General features: G+C 48.3%; 3 protein-coding genes and 1 long non-coding RNA gene across 6 annotated transcripts; all 4 read right to left on the bottom strand.

The window, feature by feature from the left end:
- Positions 1-1,162: 1,162 nt before the first annotated feature.
- Positions 1,163-1,468, bottom strand: LOC140223627 (uncharacterized). The gene has a single exon (XM_072295666.1). It carries the CDS (start codon positions 1,466-1,468, stop codon positions 1,163-1,165), a length of 306 nt encoding a protein of 101 aa, XP_072151767.1.
- Positions 1,469-10,584: 9,116 nt separating this feature from the next.
- On the bottom strand, positions 10,585-11,270 carry LOC117866578 (uncharacterized). The gene is made up of 2 exons (XR_004642943.2): positions 11,082-11,270; positions 10,585-10,979 (listed from the first exon to the last, which is right to left on the bottom strand). It is a non-coding gene; the product is annotated as an uncharacterized lncRNA (long non-coding RNA).
- A 6,184-nt stretch (positions 11,271-17,454) lies between these two features.
- On the bottom strand, positions 17,455-18,063 carry LOC117833265 (ribosome-inactivating protein). The gene has a single exon (XM_034712701.1). The coding sequence runs from the start codon at positions 18,061-18,063 to the stop codon at positions 17,455-17,457; it is 609 nt and encodes a 202-aa protein (XP_034568592.1).
- Positions 18,064-19,194: 1,131 nt separating this feature from the next.
- On the bottom strand, positions 19,195-24,842 carry LOC117866576 (60 kDa jasmonate-induced protein). Of its 3 annotated transcripts, none has more exons than XM_034750818.2 (3): positions 24,685-24,834; positions 23,151-23,307; positions 19,195-20,264 (listed from the first exon to the last, which is right to left on the bottom strand). In XM_034750818.2, exons 2-3 carry the CDS (start codon positions 23,305-23,307, stop codon positions 19,432-19,434), a joined length of 990 nt encoding a protein of 329 aa, XP_034606709.1. In that variant the 5' UTR covers positions 24,685-24,834; the 3' UTR covers positions 19,195-19,431. The 3 variants fall into 3 exon arrangements, with proteins under 3 accessions (XP_034606709.1, XP_034606711.1, XP_034606710.1); XM_034750820.2 differs by lacking the exon at positions 23,151-23,307 and adding an exon at positions 20,946-21,109 and having other exon boundaries at positions 24,685-24,832; XM_034750819.2 differs by lacking the exon at positions 23,151-23,307 and having other exon boundaries at positions 24,685-24,842.
- Positions 24,843-25,259: the final 417 nt, after the last annotated feature.

The raw sequence follows: 25,259 nt of genomic DNA, 5'->3' as shown, positions 1-25,259 counted from the left end.
CGGTTGGGTCAAGCGCCATCACGGCGTGTCAGGGTCGGAGCCCCCGAGTGCCTGGTCGGGGTAATGAGGACATTCCTAGCATTCACTCATCTTCACATGAAACTCCACTTGATATAGCTGGTCCAATTACAAGAAGTAGAGCTAAACAATTGGAGAAGGAAATTCATTCTGAGGTGAACGCTAACCTTATGTTTAATAATCAGTTTATGTTGAATGAGCCTATGCTTTTGAGTTCTTGTTCCAATGTCCTTAGAAATGATGGAGTGTATGAACCAGCATGGGATGAAGATGGATTCAAGCCTCTGGACATTTGAACCAAGAAGCCTATGGTGTGTATGAATAAAATGGTGGTTCATCACCTTTGCATGGGAATGCAACCAGAAGCTAGATGACTGACACATAGTACGAATTCCAAGCATCACCGTGGACAGAATACAAGGAGTTAGACGGTGTTCTATATGTGGATGGAAGCATCTTCAAGTCTATTTTCCACTCCATCAAACGATTCATTATTTGGACTTCCCAATAAAGAGTTATGCTCATTTTAGTAACTGCTGCCAGAAGCTGAAAGACGCGCGAACCAGCCACGAAATCCACTAGTGCATGCGCATGCTGCCATTTACTCCAAGCTGAACGCTCCTATCTCTATATGTAACTTGTACTAGATAATGAAAGGTCAGATCTTGATTGACTAAATTCAGAATACACAAACTCGTGGAGTTTTGTTTATGCGTGAGTCTTGAGAGGCTTGCAACACTTGTTCTTTCGATTCCTGAGGGAGTTGTAGAATGCCGAACTGCGGTTCATCCAGTTCGTGCCTTCACGTCTATAGGGCGTGATTGCGTGGGCTGTTTCGTCGGTACGTGGAAGGGTGATTGTCTCGGTAGTTCGTCGCGTGGACAGCCTCGTGGTGCACTGCCTCGTCACCAGGTCACGCAGCGACAAGTTATCAAGTTCGCGGATCCTACGAGAAGATCGGGCCACACAACTTGCTACACGCGTTGCATAGGCGTGTGCATATCACGGGGTCGGGCTGCGTCCGAGTCAGATCCTCTTGGACGTGGGCAGATGGTTCGTAGAGGTCGTTCATGAAGACTCCTTCGGGGGGTAGACCCCATCTGGCCGACAATTTCATGAGGAAGTCGGCGGCGTCGTTGTGCTTTCACAGGATGTGGTGCAGCTTGATCCTCCGGAACTTGTCCTCGAGCTTGTAGACCTCTTGGCAGTATGCTGCCATGAGAGGGCTCCTGCATGAGGACTCCTTCATGACTTGGTCGACCACTATGTCTGAGTCGCCGCGGACATAAAGCCGCATTGTGCTGAGCTCGATGGCGATTCGCAGCTCGTTGATGAGGGTTTCATACTCCGCGATGTTGTTCGAGGCCGAGAAATGGAGACAGATTGCGTAGTGGAGCCTGTTCCCTTCTGGGAAGATTAGGACCACTCCAGCCCCCGAGCCGGGTCCCATGACCGATGCGTCAAAGTACATCATCCAGTACACGTGGGTGACATTCAGGGTCAGGGTCTGGATCTCCGTCCATTCGGCGATGAAATCAGCCAGGGCTTGAGACTTGATTGCGGCGTGGGGGCGTACTTGATCTCATGGCCCATGAGCTCGAGTGTCCACTTGGAGATTCGACCCGCGTCGTGGCGGTTGCGGACGATCTCCCACAGTGGGTACGAAGTGACGACCATGACCTCGTGGTCGGTGAAGTAGTGCAGGAGCTTCCAGGCTGCCATCAGCATGGAGTACAGAAGCTTCTGGACCTAGGGGTAATGCACCTTGGCATCCGTGAGCACCTCACTGACAAAGTACACCGGTTGCTGGACCTTCAGCACGTGCCGTGGCTCCTCCCTCTCGACGATGAGGGCGGCGCTAACCACGTGGTTGTTCACCGTAATGTAGAGGTGGAGGGGTTCTTCCCATTCGGGAGCGACGAGGATCGGGGCTGAAGTCAGCAATGCTTTGAGGCTTTCCAGAGTCTATTGTGCCTCCTCCATCCAGACAAATGCATTTGCCTTCTTGAGGAGCATGTAGAGTGGCATTCCCCGCTCTCCCAGTCGGGAGATGAACCGACATAGTGTGGCCAAGCAACCAGTGAGCCTCTGTACGCCTTTGATGTTGCGTATGGGGCCCATGTTTGCGATGGCCATGATTTTTTTCAAGGTTGGCTTTGATGCCCCGCTCGGACATGATGTATCTGTGCAGCTTCCCTTTCGGAACCCTGAAAACGCATTTTTCAAGATTCAATTTGACGTTGAACCTTTGGAGGTTCGCGAATGTTGCGGCTATGTTCATGATCAAGTCGCTTGCTTGAGCTGTCTTTACCACTATGTCATCTACGTAGATGGAAATAGTGGGTTTCGGCCGCTCGAATTGATCGGTTGATCGGGCGAGTCAATCTGGTCGGCGAAGCACCGCTGCATGCACCATTGATAGGTGGCACCGGCATTCTTTAGGGTCTCAACATACAGGATGTTGAGGCCACTGCCCCCATCCATGAGTACTCGGGTGAGGTGCTTCTTGTTGACGATGGGGTCGACGACGAGTGGGTAGCGACCCGGTCGGGGGACATATGGGGGATGGTCCCTCTGATAGAACGCGATCGGGTAGTTCGACCAGCGAAGGAAAGTGGGGACGGCGGAATCGACGGCACATACCTCCCGATAGAGCACCTTGCGCTGGAGTTTGCAATGGTCGGTGTCAGGTCCCCCCAAGATCACGAGGCATCCCTCGGGGTCGGGGAAGGCTTCTCCTTCCTTGCCTTGAACGCCTCCCTTCTTGGCTGCGTCCTCCTTGCCTTTCCCCTCCTTGGGCTTGCTGGCTTGCTGTAGGAAGCGCTTGAGGAGTTCGCATTCCTTGTAGAGGTGCTTGATGGGGTAGGCGTGGTTGGTGCACGGGCTCTCCATGAGCTTGTCGAAGTGGTCGTGCTAGCCCTGCTGGGGCTGCATGCCCAGGCAGTCAGTTGCGGCAACCAAGATCGGGTTGGTCGAGTGGCGCCGATCCTTCTTATTCTTCTTGACCCATTGTGTGGAGGGGCCCTCGTCCCGGTCCTCGCGCTTAGCTTTGCCTTTGTCCTGATCGCCGCTGAAGACCGCCCCAACTGCCTCCTTGCCGGAGGCGTGGTTCATGGCGATGTCGAGCAGGTCACGGGTGGTCCGGAGCTTCACGCAGCCATGCTTGTGGACCAAGGACTTGCAAGTTGTCCCAGAGAGGAATGCACTGACAACGTCCACGTTGATAACATCAGGGAGGAAGTTGCATTGCCTCGAGAACCTATGGATGTAATCCCACAAGGACTCGTTGGGCTCCTACTTGCAACTCTTGAGATCCCAGGAGTTCTCGGGACGGACGTACGTCCCCTGGAAGTTCCCTATGAAGACCTTCTAGAGTTCCATCCAATCGCGAATGCTGTTGGGTGGGAGGAATTTGAGCCATGCCTGAACGAACTCCCCTGTGTAGATGGGGAGGTACTGGATGATGAAGTAATCATCATCTGCTCCACCGGCTCGGCAAGCGAGCAGGAAGTCCTCGAGCCATACATCGGGGTTCGTATCCCCAGTGTACTTGGCGATGTTGGTGGGCGGTAGGAAGCGCTGTGGGAACGACGCTTTTTGGATGCGGCGACCAAAGGCCCGTGGTCCCGATCCATCTGGGCTAGGGTTTCGATCGCCGTTTCGATCGCTCGGTCAGTCGCCACGCCTAGGGTGCACTTCCTCGTGCTCTTCGTCGGACCGATCGTGGCCCGTGCCGCCCGCGCTTGCCGCCATTTGGTGGATGTCGGCGTCGTGCCGAGCCAAGTGTCGCACGTGGATGATGCTACGTGCGTCATGGTTCGGTCCAAGCAGCTCGCGCACACATGGAACTGATGCTAGGTCAGGCTGTAGTGCCGCCGCGGCGCTCTGCCCTACACGACATGGCTGCAGGGGCGATCGGACGGAGCAACTCGGCTTGTGGGGCCATATTGTCCCGGTCGGGCAAGAGGCCGCGTGTCACTGTCACGATGTGGAGCTCGAAGGTTTCGGTGGATTGTCTGCTCCTGGGGGTTAGCTGGCTCGGGAAGACTGCGCAGAAGCATCGCTGCGGTAGTGATGTTCTGCCAGCCCGAGCGAACTGCGGGGGGTCATCCCCTCTAGCCAGAATGTTGCACTAGACCTAGCGGGCGCGACCATGAGCACCGCTCGCCGGGTTGCGCGCATGCAGCTCGGAGTGATGCGCTGGGCGTGCCGGTGCTGGGGGCTGCCTGTCCTACTACCACTTCGTAGCTCATTGTCATGCGCCTGTGCCTGCGCCAGGGCCTCCGCACGGTGGTTCGGTGGGGTGTGAGTCTGCTGAGACTCCACCACCTCTGGTGGCTGTCCTGGGGCATCCGCTATGGCGCACTCCCGGGACAAAGGATGGCTAGGTGCCATGATGTTGCCGATGCTGCAGCCGTCGCTCTCGATCTCTTCATCGCAAAGGTCGTGGAAAGAGGTGGGAGCATAGTCTGCCATTCCCACGAACTCGCATGGGTGAGGAGGCGATGTCATGGCCCTCCAGAGCCCCCGTGTGTACACGTCCACAGGGGACGTGAGACCGTAGGGGAACCAACCGTGCGACGAGGGTGGCGGAGACAATGGAGTTCCTCCGGAGAGCTGGCGAAAGTTGTTGACCAATGAGTACATGATAGTGTCCACATCACTCACCATGGGGTTCGGGCCTAGCATGGACTCGATATGGAGTGCGAGCGCCTTGACGTCGAGTGGCTCGTGGATGATGGAGGGAGCTCCTCCTCTCGGGGACGCCGGGATAATCTCCTCCTCGGGGAGGTGGAGTACACCAAGCTGGTCGGCGACGAAGTCCATTCTTCCGAAGCAGAAGGTCTAAGATGGCGCGAAGATGGGTGGGACCACATCCCATCGAGCGTGGGTGTGGGAAACTCCAGCTACATGAAGCGAATCGTATCGCTTGAGCCTGCCATGCCAAAAGTGGCGGGAAGGTGGGCCATCCGATGACCTGCAAAACACGAACGCAATGGCATCTTCCCCACGGATGGCGCCAACTGTCGGTGCGGAATCTGGCGGACTAGAAAATATTGTAGTTTTTCCGTGCATTAGATCGGTTATGGACTAGTACACAATGATGCAAGATTTATACTGGTTCAGGCAACGTGCCCTACGTCTAGTTCGGGGTCAGTCGGTTGACTATATTCCTGAGCCCAGGTGCTCAAAGTTTGTAGTGGGGGTACAAACGAGTGAGGGATGAGACAGGGTGTCCGAGTCCCGGTCATGCTCTAGTGCGAGTGGAAGAGAGTGACAGGGGCCTCAGACGTGCACAATGTGTTTGAGAGTGTGTACGCGTGTGGGAATGTAAGGGATGTATCAGCACGTATCAAATGTGGAGGGCCCATCCCCTTTTATAGTACAAGGGGACGGCCTTACAAGTCAGAGAGAGAGAGAGGGAGAGAGTGTACGGGTGCTGCCTAGTCTTATCGAGGCCCACATCGTCGGGTACGGTATGGTTGCCATCCTCGGTCCCCGTTCATCTCGTCAGGCCACTCCGTGTAGTGGGTAGGTTGCGGCGACACTGCGCGGGGTGTGCGCAGGGCATGGTGTGGTATGGTTCCTCATACGGTAGTTGACTCAGACGCTTCCTCTTATCCATTTCACCTACTCCCCGAGCATACACCGAGCGGGCGTCCCCGGTCGGTTGTCCTGGTGGGCCCCGACTGTGCCAGTCGGGGGAGCAGTATGCGTTGGTACAGCGTGTCCCTGGAAGGGGAGACTTGGTCGGAGTCGGACTGTGGTCCCAGCCCCGACCAGGTCATCTCGTCAGGCTTCTTGGTCGGAGGACCGGTCGGTGGCCGAATTTCGGTCTTGTCCTGGCGTTGTGTAGCTGGGCTGGCCCAGGTGCGCATCGCCGCCGTGCCTCCCTCGGGGCCAAGTGTTGTGGGAAAGCGATCCTATTAGGGACCCTGGGTCTATGGACCTATCACCATCCAACAATGATTGCTTCAATCACCATCGCGTCGTTATGCGAGGCTGTTTTCAATTTGAAATCTTCCTCTGTAAAAGAGATGGGCATATGCACCCACTCTGGCTTGGCTGGGGGTCCATCAAGCATGATTGTGTTTACTTGTCTGAAGTAATCTCTCTTTTTACTTTTATTTTCGAGCTCGAGGGAAGACCCTCCGGCAATTGGCATTATCATGCCAAAAGTTGGTAGGGCATTTGAACTATCCTCACGATGCTCGTAATGAGAGGATCCCCCTGAGATTGGCATTATCATGCCGTAGGTGGGTAATGCTTTAGGATTATTGTTCTGTGGGTTGTTAGGCTCGGCTTTTGGAGTTTGGTTAGGCAGATTGGTAGAGGTAGGGGTATCTCGTGGAGAGGCTGAGAAGGCATGAAGTTCGCAGCCTGCAAGACTTGCTGAGTTTGAGGGTGGAACTGTGGTGAATGTTGCCACATCATGGTAGGCTGGAAGCCTCCGAGGTTGGGGCTTGCATAGTTTGGGAGGTTAGGGTTTGGGTGATATGGTTGTTGTGAGAGAAAGGTTGTATGGTGAATGCTTTTGCGTGCCGTTACTGCTTTTTTTTCTTCGGCCATTCGTTCGAGGGTTTTCTTGGCTTCAGGGCAGAAATCAGTTGCATGGTCAAACTGTTTGCCATGAAACGTGCAGTAAAAGGGTCTTTGTTGGTTGTTTTAGTTATTCGGTCTTGAGGATCTGCCTCAACCACTTCCTCTTCCGGAATGGCCGCCCCTCTAGCTATTGCTAAAGTTTTGCTCGTGTTGGTAGTTTTGGTTCTTGTTGGGGCCTTGGTTTTGGTTTTGATGCGAGGGTTGGCAACCCTCGATCGCCATCACTTGGTGGGTTGGGTGCGAGTAGTGTTGTTGCTAGTGGTTGTAATGCAAGGCTTGCCAGTTTTGGTCTTTCTCTCCACCACTCTTCTTCTGTGGTCTTCATCTAACCTACAATATTTGTCTAGTTCTGTGAACATGGCTTTCATTGTTTTCGGCTTTTTCCTTGATAGCTTCGAGGCTGTTGAGCTGTAACACCCCGTTCTCCAAAGCCGCACCACCCAGCCCTTCTGAGGGGCAGGCACGTGTACACATAGCACCCTGCTTACACTTTCGTCCTCGCTTCGTGTAAAAGGGTTAACCCGAAGGTGCTATGGCTAGTGGACAAAGGCTTATAAGTTAGTTTCACCCTTGCTCAACTAGCAATGTGGTACTAAACATGCGCATCTGCACTCATGGGCCACTCTGGGCCAACCAAATTGGGCCGGGTGTCACATTCACCCGCCCCCCTCAAAGAACCCGACATCCTCATCGGTCCAACTCACTCACACATGGGCAAATGTCCAGGAACGTTCCCTCTTAGCGCATGACAGTACGTCCAGTGCCGACGCCATATGCCATGCCGTGTGTCCCATCCAGTGCCCACACGCACCATGTGCCATATGCCCGCACACTGACCCGTACGTGCACCGTGAGGGTTGGCTCTGATACCATTTGTAACACCCCATCCTCCAAAGCCGCACCACCCAGCCCTTTCGAGGGGCGGGCACGCGTACACATAGCACCCTGCTTACACTTTCGTCCTCGCTTCGTGTAAAAGGGTTAACCCAAAGGTGCTATGGCTGGGGGACAAAGGTTTATAAGTTAGCTTCACCCTTGCTCAACTAGCAATATGGTACTAAACATGTGCACCTGCGCTCATGGGCCACTCTAGGCCAACCAAATTGGACCGGGTGTCACGTGGGCCTGGGTTGAGCCCTTTAATGCAGGCTGCTATGGCCACACTGTCCTTTACATCCGGAGTTTGCAATTTGAGCTGAACAAATCTTTTCACATAGCTTGCTAGAGGCTCTTTATCTTTTTGCACGTGGCTGAACAGATCTCCTTCATCAGTCACGGCTCTATGGAAGCCTTGGAAGTTTTGTACCAGCTTAGTTTTGAGATCTATCCAGCTGTATATAGACTGCGATGGGAGTAGAGAGTACCAGTTTAATGCTACACCCTCGCAAGCTATGATGAATGACTTCGCAAGTACGACGTCATCCCCTCCTGCCGAGTCTATGGCTGTTTCGTAGCTCATAAGGAATTGGTGAGGGTCTGTTTGCCCATTGAACTTTGGCAGTGCAACCGCTTTGTATGTTGTGGGCCAAGGGGCGGTTTGCAAACCCAAGGATAATGGAGAGCTTTTGTCAATCGTAGTGTATGTGCTCATTGTCACTGGAGTGTTGTGTCCAACGAGGCTAGGATTTGGGTATGCGATGGGTGTTTTATTGGTGTTGAAGGTTGTAAGTGGTGGCTGTAGTGCCGTATTGCGCAAATATTGCAACTCACTCAATTCTTGCTGCAACCCCACTAGCTATCTTTTAGCCTCATTTAGCCTTGCCATTTTGCTAGCTTCTATTCTATGTGCCTTGAGCTCTTTGTCAATTTTCTCTTTTTCTTTCTTCAGCGCCTCTAGTTGCTTAAGCGCTGAGGTTAGCTCTTCTTCTGTTTCACTGAGGGGGTCATTTTCTGTGTTTACTTGCTATTGTGCTTGGCTCGAGGTCTCTGCCTCTTTCCTTTTCTCATTTCTTGATCTTAGGTTAGCCTCGATTCTTTTCAGTTTTTCTACCTTGTCGATATTTTCTTGCTCCATCGTGACAAGTTGCCTTTCCTGCGCTACCTCATCCTCGATGGTCCTCTTCTTCTTCTAGGGTGGCATCGTGGGTTACTTGGTGGCTTAGAACACGGTGGGCGCCAATGTTGGGGAGTGAATCTCAATAAGACTCGAACACAAGGGAAGCAACAAAGTTAGGGAAGCACTCGTTGTTCAATTTCACAAAAAATGTTCGTGCGTTACAATGGGTTAAGGCTCCCCCTTTTATAGTTGTCCGGAGGGCACTTTACATTCCATTAATACCCTTTTTTAACAAATACATCCCCAAAATATGCTATACATAAAGGTCTTTTGGGGGTAACTTGTGTGACTTGATCTCCTCCGTCGGGTCACGCTTCTCACGCTTGCTGGTAGTCACGTTGATCACGCCTCCGGGGGTTCTCGTTTTCCACGCCTCCATGCAGTCATGCTTTCCATGCCGTTGCTCCCAACCTCATTCTTGCAAACCTCTTGGCTTCGTTGTTGTAGTCTTCTTAGCCGTGCGTCAAGAGAGGTGCTCAACCTCGTACCGCGCTCATTTCGACGACCCTGAGTAAAACATAGAGAAAACTCGTCATTCGACATTAGCTTCGAGCACTCGAGGGTAAGCTTTGTTACATTTTAACCGTCAGTAATTATCCCTAGCTTCGAGCGCAGGGGCGAAGAGAGGTTGCGAGGTTAAATGAATTTGTCCATCGTTTGTTCACTTCGCGAGGCTATCTTGTTTGCGAGACTAGTCTTGAGGGTGATTATCTTTTTGGGCGATCCCCAACAAGAGTCAGTCAATCAGTAACGACAGCAGTTGAGAGATTTTTTTTTAACGTAGTTGTTGAGAGACTTGAGAAAGAGCAGGATCAGGACATCATGGAAGCTTGCCTTGCCCAGGGAATATCCGTTCACTTATTGAATGATCTGATTTCCTCAGAGAAACAATGCGCAGGGCAACATATACGGTACACTTATACACTTGATTCTCCGGAACATTACAACGCTCAGCCTATGAGAGCAAAATGACAGCTTAAATCTTGAGTAAAACAAAGAACTATAAACAATGATAAGATACATTCAACACCAACAAGATCTCTCTATAAGTTATTCTGGTTTACTACATCAGGGGTGCTAATTTACACAGCCTCTGACATACTTACTCTGTACATACCATTGTGGGGTATAATAGGTTTGGTTAATTAAGCGCGTACGCGCTTCCTCGATCCAACTTTGCAGCGTCTAAATGCATTTGCGAACAATCTGTGTTTGAGTGTTTCAGCTTCAGGACATCACTGCAGAGCGAAGGAAACAAGTTGAAAAATAATGTTGCTACTCTTTCTTCAGTACCATGCATGTCTCTTGGGGAATTTCAGAGTTGGTATGTGAACGAGGCTTGCTGACGAAGCTCTGGGAAGATTGTCATGAGTCATGACCACCTGCTCTAGCATCGCGGACGTGAGTTGCTTAACGCAGACGTTGGAGTGTTGGACTCGCCGGAGGCCTTGAAGAATGAAGACCGATGTGGTTTAACGTTTCCTGCTCCTATCATGGTACTAAGGCTCTGTTTGTTTCATATTATAATTCATGAAGATAGATTATATAATCTAGATTATGGGTCATGGGTATTATGGTAACTTTAGGACCACCCCACCATGGTACTCTTGGTAACTTTATTTCAGATTATAATCTCAAATGGTCTTTTACCCTATTACCCTTGGATCATAATCTAGCTTATATAATCTAGGAGGCAAACAAACAGGGCCTAAATATATTTTCTTGAGAGTTGGTTGTGCTCAGTGGCAAATCTTAGCAAGTAGTGGTTTGACAGTGGGCCGGTGCAGTGGATGAAAACCATGGAAAATTTGATAATGCCTACTTGCCTAGTACTCCTGAATCCCTTGGTTATCCATCGGTTGTCGTAAATTCCGAATCAGAATATTTTTTAGACCAATGACCGTTAAAAAAAAAAAATTGGTCCTGCTTATATTGAAAGCAATAGGTTTCTCTTGGGGTTACCAGCTTTACAGTGACGTTACAGTGACGGGTTCATTACATCGACACATCAACCTACAGAGCTAAGCAGCTCTTTCTCCACCTAGGGAACGATCCATCTGAGCAGCATATGCTACCTGCGAAGAGTTTAACTACAGAAAAGGTCTAGTACTACACCAACAAAATAGGCTCGTCCACAGACGGCCACACACCCACACCAGCGCACAGTTCTTGTGTTGCTTTTTCCATCAGTAGACCACCTCGCCATGTGTGCTCGTCAGATCCTCCGCAATCCTTGCTCCAGCTTCAGGAGTAGTCCTCCCCGCCTTGTTGGCCCCTCCACAGACGCCATCTTGCTCCAGAACTGCAGGAAAGCAATCACTTTGTAAGCTAGGGATTTGGGGTTATTTATCAAGATGTTAGAGAAAACCCAGTCATTTCTGGTACGCCACAGCGCCCAACTCACGCCAGCGCGCAAGTAAATCATATGCTCGCGCTTCGGTTTGGAGCCATCTCCCAACCTGCGATCCGCAAACTCACTTATCCAACACCATACAAAAGAGGCCAGGGAGCATCTGAAAATTATATGGTCGGCGTCCTCCTGCTCCTTGCAAAGTTTGCACTCTTTGGGACCATCCCAATTCCTCCTTTTCAACTGGACAGCTGTCTGCAGTCTGTCATGCCATAGCATCCACAAAAAATATTTGTATCTTCAAGGGGAGTTTTGTGTTCCAAATGTCCGTCGTTCTATGATCTACACAGCCCGGGTTAACTATAAATCTGTAAAGTGATCACCGAATCAGAATATTTGAGGAATTCTTATATGAAATTTGGTTTCCTTCTGCATATTTTAAGGAAATCCTTACTGATTATCTTTCTGTATATGTTTTTTAATGACAATCCTTATCTGAAAGGGAAAAAATTGGGTGCCTAGTTCGTCCGTGGTTAGCAGCCTCACGTGATCCCGCCCCAAAACACCCGCGGAACTTGGAAAGCGTTTCGAGACTCCTCGCTCGCGCTGCTCGATTCAGCTAGGGTATGTCCATCCACTGCCTACTCGAATCCTGATCTCACAGGCGGAGAGGAGGCGGCGGCGGTTGCGGAGGAAGAGATCGAGAAGGAGAGCGACTGGCGCGATGGCTCCCGATCCGAAGGCCGCAGGCGAAGGGCAAGCGGAGCCGCCCGACGAGGAGGAAGACGACCCCGGCGTCGACGAGGTCTCGACCCCACCGGCCGGCGGCCGCTACATCGGGGTACGTTTTCCACCGTCCGTGCCGCCCCTCGTGTTTGCTGCTGGTGCTTTCTCGTCTCGTCGTGTTGGGTGGGATGGATGCTGTTGATCCATGAGCGGAGAGCTCCCAACCCCTGTTCCTGATTATATGCTGCATTGCGAATTCGTCTTCTGAAAAAAAAAATAACAGTACAAGGAGATCGGGGGCCTTCAAGACGGTGTGTCTCACGATCTTTCTCTCATCAGTTGATCATCAGCAGTCATTCAGTAGCAAATGACACACAGTACCTAATAATTTCCCGGATTCCAACTGAACATGCACATACATAACTTCAAATGGCGAGTCCTCGAGCAAACTTCCTTCAATCCATCGTATAGTTAGGCATCGACTCGCTGTAGGGGATGTAGATGAGCCCTAGAGTTGTGAAAAGATCATTGTTCTTGTCTTGAGGAGTTCGGGTGAGGTTGTAATCACCCATGCTGGTCGAGGAAGGTGCGTTTTCCAGAAGCATTAGAATGCACGTACACGTATGCAACGAAAATGTGCAAGCTGTCCACGTTAACCTAAGCCCTAGGTGCGTAGCAAAAGTTATGAATCTAGAAATGCTAAAACAAACTATAATTTGGAAGGGGAGTACAAGAAGAACCGTGGGATCAGGAGCCTTAAAAAAGTGTATCTCACTATCTTTCTCTCATCAGTTGCTCAGCAGTAATTGAGTAGCAAATGACACAGTAACTAATTAATTTCCCGGATTCAAACTGAACCTAAGTGGTCAAGGAAGTAGGCGTTGAAACGTCATGGGGGATCTCGATGAGCCCTAGGGTGCAAATCGTGTCATTATTGAACAGTTGACTTCAGGAGTTGCGAAAAAGATCATTGTTTTTGTCTTGAGGAATTCGCACTACGCCACAATCCATCATTTCTGCTGGCGGGTAACGGGCCTCTGTGCTGGTGGGCGGAGCACCCCCCAGCAATTTTGAGCCAACACAAATGGCTCTCTGTGCTGGCAGGTGGTTATATCACCCGCTAGCACAGATATTTTTGTGAAAAAAAAGCCCGACGCCGCCCGCCACGCTTGTCGCCGGCCGCCGCCTGACGTCGCGTCCCGACACCCAATGCTAGTTCCGCTCGTCGCTGGTTCCGCCTCGTGCTGTTCCCATCGCCCATTGGGCCCACCACACGGCCGCCCCACCCGGCCGCGTCAGAGCCGCCTCCCCGGCCCCAGCCGCCCGCGCCGCCCCGACCCTGGTCATGCCCGAGCTGCCTCGGCCAGGGGAGAGGGAGGAGGAGCCAGCTGCCAAAGTCGGATCCAGGTGCCGCGCTGCCCCAGCCGCCCGCGCCGCCCCGCTGCCCCGGCCGCGCCAGAGCCACCTCGGCCGGGGGAGAGGGAAGAGGAGCCGACCGCCGGAGTGCCGCGCCGCCCACCGCCCTTTTGCCGCTGTGCCCTCTTGTCGCTAGTGGCCCTTGGAAGATGGTGAGAGGAATGGATAAAGAGAGAGGGAGAGAGAAGGGATAAGAGGGAAGAGATCCAAGGAGAGGAGGTTCGAGCCAATGGGAGAGCTCGATTTTGGACACACGGATCGCTGACGTGGCGGAACGTATTTCTTTCATAACCTTTTAACGAAGTTTTGGGTAGCTAAACCATTTAAATGAAACATTTGTCAACTACAAAATTTATATCTCGTTAAGCACTACAACTTTGATATAGACCTTGTTTGCATCCGAGGTCATTTGAAAATTTTAAAATTCAAGATTTCAAAATTAGATAGCTTACAATGATATTTTGAGCTATTAAACAACTTTAAATGAAAAGGTTGTCAACTACAAAATTTTAGATCTAATCTAAATCTACAACTTTGAAAAATACATCTTTTAAACTTAATCCTTCAATCCTTAACATTAAATGAGTATTTGAGTTGAAGGAAATAATTAAGTCAAAATTCTTTAGGTTTTTTATTAAATGTGTAGACATCCAATAAGTGGAATAAAAATTTAGTGATGGAAATAAAAAATATCATTAGTTTGAAAAGGATTTAAATACTTACCAAATGATTTCGAATTTTTTTCAAACTTTTACACATGGATATCAGTTTAAAAAATATTATTTCATAGATAACACAAATGAGAATGAATAGTTAGTTCACTTGTCACTATAGGTTGAAATACCTCATGAGTTATAGGATGTTTCAACCCATAGTGACAAGAGAACTAACTACTCATTATAATTTATGTTATTTATGAAATAATATTTTTTAAATTCACTAAATAATATTTATGTGCACATGTAAAAGTTTGAAATAGTTTCGAAATCATTTGCCAAGTATTTAAATAATTTTGAATTTTCTTGAAAGCACTATGCTGGCAGGCGCGTATGTGGCCCACCAGCACAGTGGCCTCTGTGCTAGCGGGTGCTCCCCTACGGGCATAAGAAACCTTTGTGCTGACAGGTACCAATTACACCTGCCAGCAATATCTGTGCCAGTAGTTTCGGTCAGAACGAAATCATCCAGGCGGCCGATGGCAGCATGCTGTCAAGGAAGGTGCGTTTTCCAGAAGCATTAGAAGCCGCATACACGTATGTGACGAAAGCCGTCCGCATCAATGCACGCGACATCGCACACCGGGAGGGAAGGAAGGAAAGAATAATAACCTTAGTTTAGAGAAAGACATGCATGGAGGAGGGTTGGGTCTCCTGGAGAGCGACCAGCTGGTTAGGACGGGCTGAGATGACACTACGCCACAAAACATATGTCATGTGGCTAAAACATATTTGTGCCTGCATATTTTCTGTCAGCACAAATATGATCTATGCTGGAGGGTGCTTGCTCGTCACCACAAACGCAAACGTGATCTGCACTAGCGGATGTTTAAGAAGCCCACCAGCAAAGATAATTTTAGAAAAAAAAATCCGCCGTAGGCGCTCGTCCATCAACACCATGGCCACACCATCACCTCGTGCCCCAGCTCACGTCGTCGTGAGCCCTGAGGCAGACCTTCTTGGCTCTGGACTCCGCCCCATGCGCCCACTCCAGAGCGTCGCCACGTACGCGTGGCGACTCGGTCTACACCTCGACGCCATGCGCCAGCCGCGGAGCTCTGCGCGAGCACGTCGAGCTTGGAGGCGGCGTCGAGCCTCTGATGCCTCCTTCCCCAACCGGAGTCGCTGCGGGGCATGTAGGTCCACGTCGAGCTTGGCAGCGGCGGCGTACCTTTGATGCCTCCTTCCCCAACAGGAGCCGTAGCCGGCTGCAGCAGTGGCCAAGGACATGAGCAGTGCGGTCACCTTGTCGGCAGTTTGCTTCATCCCTGATGCGCGTCGGCAATCACCCTCCACATCCTTGCCAACCTGAGCAACGAATCCGAATGAAACAAAAGTGTTGCAGTGATTATGTTTTTTTTATCTACTACAATTAGTTCCGCTGCAGCTATTCTTGCGAGATTGAGCACGTACCTCGGACGAGCTGCATGAGCAGCGGCAGAAGCTCGTCGTTGCGCACCTGAGCTGCCCATGGGTCTGCTGGCCACAGCGCCTCTGCTCGTGTTTGTCGCAGCTGCCTGTAGCTCAGGCCGACGCAGGCTTGCCCGCACCGGACACCAGTGTGGGGCCACCAGCAGACGGCTCCACCGTCTGTAGCTTGCTGACGAAGCACATGCCGGCCACCGCTCAATCGCTCGAGCCGTCCACAACTACATTGTGGAGACAGGGACAAGGGAGAGAGATGTCACTGTGGAGACAGAGACAAGGGAGAGAGATGTGAGAATGGGAGAGAAGTGTGCGGTGAAAGTGATAATGTTGAGCAATGCAAAGAGATAAGGTAGGGATGGAGCAGAGGCATCAGGTGGAGTGCACCAATTTTTTCGGTTACGCGCATGTGTCTCCAAAATTTTTTGATATTTGCACTGGCGGGTGGATGCAGGTGTACTGGCAGGTGACGTTATGGCCTGCCAGCACAAATCTATCTATATTTTTTTTTCTTTTGATTTTACTAACGTAAGTATATAAGTTCAAAAATTATTGGAACTTCTACGAAAGAATATATATAGTCTCGTGCATGTAAAAATTATATTGAAATATATATGACAATTTTTTTATGAGTTAGTTCACAAGCTCAAAGTTTGACTTGAGTTATATGAAATGTTGTAAATGAAGTACACATTTGTGAATAATGTTTAGTCCAATTTCTTCCTAACATACTGAAACTTTTATGCTAGGGTTGTGGACCCACAAAATGACTCCCTACCAATTTATAGAACTTTCAGACCATATTTAGATAATTTTAAAATTGTTTTTCACAAAAGGCTCTAATAGAAGTGGTAAATATGCCGAATAATGTTATGAATCTTTCATGTACTTTTATGATTTGAACTAAAATGGAACATGTGCCTTTAACACCAATTAATTTGAACTTTTTAATCTTACTTGTGAAAATTTAGTTCGAATATCAATTAATTTCAATAAACTTGCTTAAGATAATTTAAACCTTAAAAATAGTACATTACTTCTAAATTTTTTGAAACTCCTACACAAGTACACATACCTAGTGTAATGCATATTAAAAATATCTTATGGTATGTAGGATAAAGTTTTTAACTAGTTAAGTAGTTTTAACCCTTCTCATTCATGTAAATTGGAAAAAGCAGTTGTGGTGGCGGGTAACATAAGCACCCGCTAGAACAAATTACCTCCATTTGTGCTCATGGGCGCTTATGTCACCCGGCAGCACAAATGCATCCTAGGATCCTTTGTGGTGGCGGGTGGTAATTAGGCTTACCAGCAATAAAAATCCATGTGTCATCACAAATCGTTTTTGGCGTAGTGAGAGCTCGGTATGGACCTCGCCGCACTTCTTATCCTGGCCAAGACTGCGCACGTTCCACGTGAGGAAGGAAAAAGAAGAGCTCATCACCATGGAACAAGGGACATCACCAGTGAAAAGAACAAACATAACATAGTTGACGTTACAAACATGAGGGAGAACGTGGTACAAGGGAGCCCTCTACACCCTAACAAGCTATAACACTGGAGTTATATAAATGACAAACGGAACAAGGAAAGCTGAGAAAGAACGAAAAACAAGGAGGCACGGCGACACGGCACACAAGAGTTCGCCGGGCACGAAAATGATCAACCCAATGCACGTTGACATGATCTGTTACAAAGAAAAGGGGGAAAAAACATACTGATGTGGCGCGGCGACATTTTGCACGGTTCCAACCACAGTTATTGGGACCGGACCGGACCGGCGGTCCGACCAGTAAAAGACCGAACCAGAGCCTCGGCCGGTTTGATCCGCCTAAAAGATCGGATAAGCAATCGAACCGGGAAAAACCGGTTGAACCGGCGGTTTTTAGCAAGAAACCGGTATAAAACCGGCCAAGAAACCGGTACAGACCGGAGAAAACCGAGCGCATGGAAGAAAATGGGAGGAAAAATGGCATGGCTGCCATCAGGCTGCAGCTATGTTTGTGATTTTAGTTGATAAGTTACCATATTTGAACCGTGTTGAACCGGTGGTTCAACCGGTTGAACCAATCAAACCGCGAACCGAGAGCTCGACCGGTTCATTGGCCGGTCCGGTCCTAATAACTATGGTTCCAACCTGCAGGTTAGCTCCCGTAGATAAGCTCGTGCAGTAGTTCCCTCTCCTCGACCGTAAAGTTGCGCACGAGGTGGATGACGTCTAGTGCATCCGTTGGGCCCTTGACTCCGGTGATGTCCGCTAGTCTCGGGTCCATGGTCCATCTGCCGTACCTTTCATCCTTCCAGTCCAGCAGAGCGATTGATATGAGCTCCCAATGCCCTATGTACGCCATCAGTCGCTTGGTGAATCCCGCGCCGGTGTTCCAGCCATCTGCAATCGTCTTGTGGAGAGGATTCATCCTTGCGGACTCGCATACCATGACGATCAGGCCTGCCAGTGCCTGCTTGGCACTGGCTTCGTCACCATCCGCCTCATCTGGAGAGAAGCGCGACAGTACGCGCACGGCGTCGGCCGCGAAATTCTTGCCCAGCCTCATTGAATCCAGTTTTCTCTTGACATCTCTGACGTTCAGTATGCTATCGTACGTGATGCCCCAGTCTAGAGGTACTGCGTTGAATCTTGATGGGAGCTTCCAGTCTTCTGGGTTGCTAAGCTCGTAACAAACTTGGTTCTGGTTCATGAAGCCCAGGCAGTACAAATTGTTGTACTGAACAAATAGGGTTGCCGACGACATTCCTTCCTCACCCGCCACTTGAAGCTTGATGCGAAGCCACCTCGCACGACGATTCCTGGAGAGCAGTGGGTGTTCTTGCAGCGTGGAGGGGAGGCTATCCAAGATATCCCCGCTGTTTGGGTGGTCGGCTAGAGTGCGACGTAGTTTCGTTATGGATCTCTCAAATGTCGCTACATCATCTTCGATGGGGAATGTTACTTCCAGTACATTCCTAGATATCTCCATAATTCCACCAAATTTTTGTTTAAGCTCATTCAAGTAGCTAGTGCCTCTCTACCCTATAATTCCACCAAATTTTTGTTTCCTATGTCCACCCCACCAACTATCCCTACAGAGGTTGTTAGAATAATTAGGTTGTTGGCCCATTATTTAATTGATCAAATAAATTTCAAGGCTCATTAATTATTGTAGTTACAAAGAGAACAAAGCCAACTTTGATGGGTGTTGCAGTTTTTTTATCATGGTTGACAACTAGTAAGTGATAGTTGATGGCGATTAGTGACTAGTAACCTACTATGCTTAAGTGCTGGCGATGCTTGAATGAGTGACCGTCACTAGTAATTGGTCTTTGTTGGTCTGAACTAACTACATTAACCTATAGACGCTCAAAGGTCTCATGGTGACTAGTAACTATTCTTTTTTTATAAAAAAGAACGCCGGTACAGCTTCTTTTAGAAAATTGCACATATCATAAAACAACCATATAATTTGCTCCCTCCATCCAAAAAGAAAGTTGTCCTACAAAACCTCTGAAAAATTAACAAAGACTTTACTTGCTCTATTTCTTAGCCATATTTGGTGCTAATTGACTTTGCATGCATGCATGCACATACTAAGTAGAGAATAATGAGTTATTTGCATGCACATACTAAGTAGAGAATAATGAGTTATTTTGTGGGACAAATTTTGAATCGTAGAGTCACTTGTTCTTGTTTTATGTTTAGGACGGAGTATACTTATTTTCACCAAATGTTTTCTGGGCCCGGCCTTGCTCGAAACGCCATGGGGGTCTCGATGAGCCCTAGAGTGCGAATCGTGTCATTGAACGGTTGACTTTCGCAGTTGCTAAAAATATCATGTTTTTTGTCTTGAGGAATTCGGGGGAGTCGGTGGAACAAGGGACATCACCAGTGAACGGAACAAACATCACATAGTTGACGTTACAAACATGAGGGAGAACATGGTACAAGGGAGCCCTCTACACCCTAACAAGCTATAACACTGGAGTTATATAAATGACACAAACGGAACAAGGAAAACTGAGAGAGAACGAAAAACAAGGAGTCACGGCGACACGGCACACAAGAGTTCGCCGGGCACGAAAATGATCAAAAGGGGAAACAAACATACTGATGTGGCGCGGCGACATCAAGAGCTCTCGTAGATATGCTTGTACAGTAGTTCCCTCTCCTCGACCGTAAAGTTGCGCACGAGGTGGATGACGTTTAGTGCATCTATTGGGCTCCTGACTCCGGTGATCTCCGCTAGTCTCGGGTGCATGGTCCATCTGCCGTAACTCTCATCCTTCCAGTCCAGCAGAGCGCTTGATATGAGCTCCCAATGCCCTATGTACGCCATCAGTCGCTTGGTGAATCCCGCGCCGGTGTTCCAGCCATCAGCAATCGTCTTGTGGAGAGGATTCATCTTTGCGGACTCGCATACCATGACGATCAGGCCTGCCAGTGCCTGCCTGGCACTGGCGGCGTCACCATCTGGAGAGAAGCACGACAGCTCGCGCACGGCGTCGGCCGCGAAATTCTTGCCCAGCCACAATGAATCCAGTTTTTCCTCGACTTCCCCATCTGTGACGTTCAGTATGCTCTCGTACGTGATGCCCCAGTCTAGAGGTACTGCGTTGTATTTTGCTGGGAGCTTCCAGCCTTCTGGGTTGCTAAGCTCGTAACAAACTTGGTTCTGGTTCATGAAGCCCAGGCAGTACAAATTGTTGTACTGAACAAATAGGGTTGCCGACGACATTCCTTTCTCACCCGCCACTTGAAGCTTGATGCGAAGCGACCTCGCACGATGATTCCTGGCGAGCAGTGGGTGTTCTTGCAGCGTGGAGGAGAAGCTATTCAAGATATCCCCGCTGTCTGGGTGGTTGGCTAGAGTGCGACGTAGTGTCGTTATGGATCTCTCGAATGTCGCTACATCTTCAATGGGGAACGTTACTTCCAGTACATTCTCCATGGCGTGTTCCACTGCAGAGTACACGGATTCAATTTCTTAGTGACATGGGGCTAGCGTAGAATAGAATTTTTTTAGTACGGCGTACTACCCTTTACCACACCCTCTTGACAAATCCCAATGTGCGTTTAGTAATTTGCTCATCATATGTACCTTAATCAGGGGCTTGAATCCACCTAGCGAGCTTGGATCCACCTAGCTAGAGCCATCCAGCTAATATTAGCTCCAAGCCTCTAACTGATCCCTCCCAGCTAGCTAGCTAACAACTATCCAGCTAACTGCCCACACCCAGCTAATTATTTGTCTAAGCTCATTCAAGTAGCTAGTGCCTCTCTACTCCTATAATTCCACCAAATTTTTGTTTCCTATGTCCACCCCACCAACTATCCCCTACAGAGATTGTTAGAATAATTGGATTGTTGGTCCATTATTTAATTGATCAAATAAATTCGTAGGCCCATTAATAGTGGTAGTTACAAAGAGAACAAAACCAACATTGATGGGTGTTGCATTTTTTTATCATGGTTGATAACTAGTAACTGACACTAGTTGATGGCGATTAGTGACTAGTAACCTACTATGCTTAAGTGACTAGTAACCAGCGATGCTTGAATGGCTGACCGTTACTAGTAACTGGCCCTTTGATGGTCCGAATTAACTACCATTAACCTGGATGCTTAAAGGTCTTAGGGTACCTATAAGAGAGGCGCTCCTTCACAGTGTTCCATGCGTAACACACAACTACTAACAGAGCCAGAACCACTGTTGCGCTGCGTTTTGCTTCTCTATCCCGGCGACTTGTGTGCACAGGAACGCTCCGGGAGAGCAGGCCTTCGAAGTTGCGCCCTTGCCTGAGACTCTACACACGAGGAGCAGAAGGGCGATCAAGTTTTTGAGGAGCGCATCTACGCGACTGCTAGTTGCGCACCTCTTATTCCTAGAGGCGCAACTGCACGGCATCGACTTTGATCAACTACACTGAATAGGTATGAAATATCGAGTAACAACGCATCTGGTGCCATCGGCACTAGCCCCATTGTAGGGTACTTTCTCATGAACTTTCTGGTTCATTACTTATTTTTTTTATTTCCATCGCATGCTTTATGTTCATTGTTATAGACACAAATTTTTATGCTCCTATTTATGCTATCATTTATGTCATGTTTTATTTTATATTTTGGATTAAAATAAACCATAAACTGCCTATAATTTCAACAATCAAAAAACTTGATAGGGCTTTTTTGATTGTTGGCTTTGCTGCACAATTGAAACTGAATATTTTTGATGGAACGAATTACAAGAGATGGGTTGGTAGACTTGAGTTGTGGCTCACGGCTATGAACGTGTGGTTCATTACCAAGGAGTGTCCTAAGGGACCGCACACCTACACAGAGGATATTGTGTACATGTATGTTGACGACTTGTTCAAAGGAGCTGTGATCAATGTTCTTGCTGAGAACTTGGTCGATTCATACATGCAATATCCTTCTGGCAAGGCGTTGTGGGATGTAGTTGAGGCAAATTTTGGAGTATCTAATGCGGGCAACGAATTATACATCATGGAGCAGTTTTATAATTACAAGATGGTCGATGACCGTCTTGTGGTTGAACAAGCTCATGAGATACATGCGCTTGCCAAGGATCTCGATAACCTCAGGTGCCCGCTGCCGGATAAATTTGTGGCAGGTGGCATCATTGCCAAATTTCCTCCTTTGTGGAGAAACTTTGCTACTACTCTGAAACATAAGAGAGAGGAGTTCATTGTAGCCGGTCTGATCGGCACTGTTGATGTTGAGGAAAAGGTGAGAGCAAAGGATTCGCGTGCACGTGGCAATAAGGGATGTTATGGTGCCCATGTGGTGCAGAAAAGGAACTTCCAATCCCATAAGAATACGGGCAAAGCGAAGGTTGAGTTTCAACACAAGACTGCTCAGACTACCAACTTTAAGAAGAAGAAAAACAACAAGGGAAAGTGCTTTGTGTGCGGTAGTTCTGACCATTGGGCCAAGGACTACAAAGACCGCAAGGACAAGCAACAGCATGGGCAGAAGAAGTCTGCTAATGTTGTTATTTGCGATGCTGAGAAGGGAACATCGAGGTTTGGTAATCATGCTACTGTTCTTTCAGTTTGTCATTTATCAAATTGGTTGATTGACACCAGAGCTAATATACATGTGTGTGCTGATATTTCTTTATTTTCATCTTAAAAGGTCACACCGATTGGATCCGTGTTGATGGGGAACGGGTCAAGTGATGTTGTTCGTGGTGTTGGTACGGTCGATCTGAAGTTTACTTCGGGAAAGCCGCACAACATGTTCCCTCAATAAATAAAAAATCTTTTAGCAGATCCCTTCTTTATAAGGATTGTTTTAAGTTGGTGTTTGAGTCGAACAAGTGTGTTGTTTCTAAGTTTGGTTCCTTTCTAAGTGTGCTTGTCATTATCAGACTCTTGTAATAAAGATGTAAATCATGTGTGTAATGATTATGAGTTAAATATTTGGCATTCACAACTTTGTGATGTTAATTTTGGTTGTATGTTGCGGCCAGTCAATTTGAGTTTAAATCCAAAATTTGAATTTTGTCAAAAATTGTGTCAAGTGTGTGCAATCTAACCTCAAAAATACGTGGTTGATGGGAATGCATTGTGCGTGTGTGGTGAATGCTGCTGCTCAGGTCCTCATTCTTCTAATCTTCTCAACATCTTCTCGACAAGGCCGACTATAATTTTAAGGGTCCTTGGGCAAACATGAAGATAAGGGCCCGTTGAACTAATTTTTAATATCAAAACTAAACTAAAAGTATATAGTACGAATAATAAAAATTACTTTGCAATATATGTATAGCTCATAAAACATAACAATAGTGTAACAAAAAATAAAAACAATAACCATTATGATTACCATTTAGAGCACCTCTCTGTGATTCTACGAACCGATCTTTTTGTTTTCTTTTTTTACCATTATGTAGAGTATCTCTCTGTGATTCTATGAACTGATCTTCTTGTTTTCTTTTCTTTCTTTTCTGAGGATCCGACAAATAATGCTTCTTAGGCGACATCTATCATATTCAAATAAATATATTGAATTAGAAATTTTAACCCTAACACGATCGGTATAAGCATAGCGCATAAAAAACAAATAAGAAAAACAGTTCATGAGCCCGGGCGGTCGCACTGCCTCCCCCAGAGCCGGCCCTGCTTCTCGACCGACTTGAGATGCAGTCAGCCCATCACAACCGCCTCGAATCAAACAGACCGTCGCGCGTTGTGCCAGCGTCTGGCTTCAGATCTTCCACGGCCGGAGGAGAAGCAACCCATGAAAGGTGGCTCACCGTCGTTGTTATCGGCTGCCGCCAGCGTTCACCACCGCGCCTGAGATGCGCTCGCCCCGCCAACGCAGCGCGGCAGAGCCCCTAGCCACCGTATGGTTGAGATCTTTCGGTGTTAGCAGGCCCTCGGGCGCTCGTGGGCAGAGGATGCAGGCCCAAGTGAAGCCCGTGTGTGTGGTTGTGAGGCTAATACTGAGCCAGGTGCGGCTTGTGTTTTTTTATCTTCAGCTAAGAAACCAAAGTTTGGGCTAATATTTAATTCGGTGTGTAATTTAGGCACGTTTTGTATATAATTTTGCACAACAGAAATGATTTTCTCACAGCAGGTTATATTAGATAATTTTGCACAATAAAAACACCACAGCTGAGCATCAAGACGTGCCCGACGTCACGGATGCTACAGCGTAGCCTGTCGACCGTTTTGTGGCGACCTTCTCGCATGCGAGTGCCAACGAGGGGTCCCGCGGCAAAGCCATGGCGAGGGGTGTAGGCTTGCCGAGTGACAGTTATACCGTGTATCGCACTATTGTGTGGGCGTCTAATCAACCGGTCGATGACCAAGTCAATCCTAAGAAGGTCAGGGTATTTAACCCCGGCATCCTTCCGCTATGAGTTGCGAGCGGACTTGAGGACAGAACCGATGGCGCTTGCTGTATGACCCATGTGAACTATGTTTGGCTTGATTGTTTTTTGGCTTGATTGCAAATCAATATATCCAAAATCACATCCATTCATCCTGGTTCCATCTTAATTTGAGATTATTTTATTTAGCGTTGTGCTTGTTTGTGTTTGTTTGCAAATTGCGCTGTTGCACCGTAGCTGATGGAGTGATTATTGTGATTGTGGAGGAGGACAAGACTGACGAGCACCACAAACTAGAGTGCGAAGGCAAGTAACACGAGCACGAGTATGTATTATTGAGTGAAGTGAAAAATATACTGGAATAACTTAAAAGAACTTCATAAGTTTTTTTAAAAAATAACATTCTTAATATTCATCATAACAGCACACGTACGGCCATCCTGCTATTAAGTTTTATTACTCAAGCAAGCTAGTACATACTGGGAGCAAAGAAGATCAGGAGCGAAAAGGAGGAACGTTAATTACCTTCTATGAATTGAATTGGCACTCGGAGTGGAAGCGGCGACGACCGCGAATCCGCGATGCGGCTGCTCCTCGTGGTACTATAGACTGCCTCTCAACTCGAGACTAGACTAGTAGTCCCGTTGCCACAGATGAGAGGTGCGTACTGCGTAGAGCTCCATGGCCCATATATATATGCACCCGAAGAGTCTCAGTCGATCAGGCGGGCTTGACGAGGGGATGGACGTCATTTTATATTGTTTCCCTGACCAAATTGGTACTAAGTGCTACATGGGCGGCATAATTTTATGTCTTATCACTAATCCACCGGCAGAGAGGATGCATCTAGGCATGCATCTGGCGACCCTAGCAGGCTCGCACTCCGTGGCGATGCAGCAGCGTGTATCCTCTGTGCCCTCCAGCTGAATCCTGATCGTCACGCATCAGTTTCACACGTACCGTGGATTCATCAAAGGTGAGATCGGCTTCAAATTTCATATGCATTATCTTATTCTAATCTAAACTAACCATCATTCGTTTGTCTTTTCAGAATACTTTTCTTTTGATAACATGGCATTAGATTTGGTTAATTGATCTCT

Source organism: Setaria viridis, chromosome 8, assembly GCF_005286985.2.
Source record: "Setaria viridis chromosome 8, Setaria_viridis_v4.0, whole genome shotgun sequence".
NCBI classification, from domain to species: Eukaryota; Viridiplantae; Streptophyta; class Magnoliopsida; order Poales; family Poaceae; genus Setaria; species Setaria viridis.
This window is presented reverse-complemented; position numbering and strand designations above follow the sequence as displayed.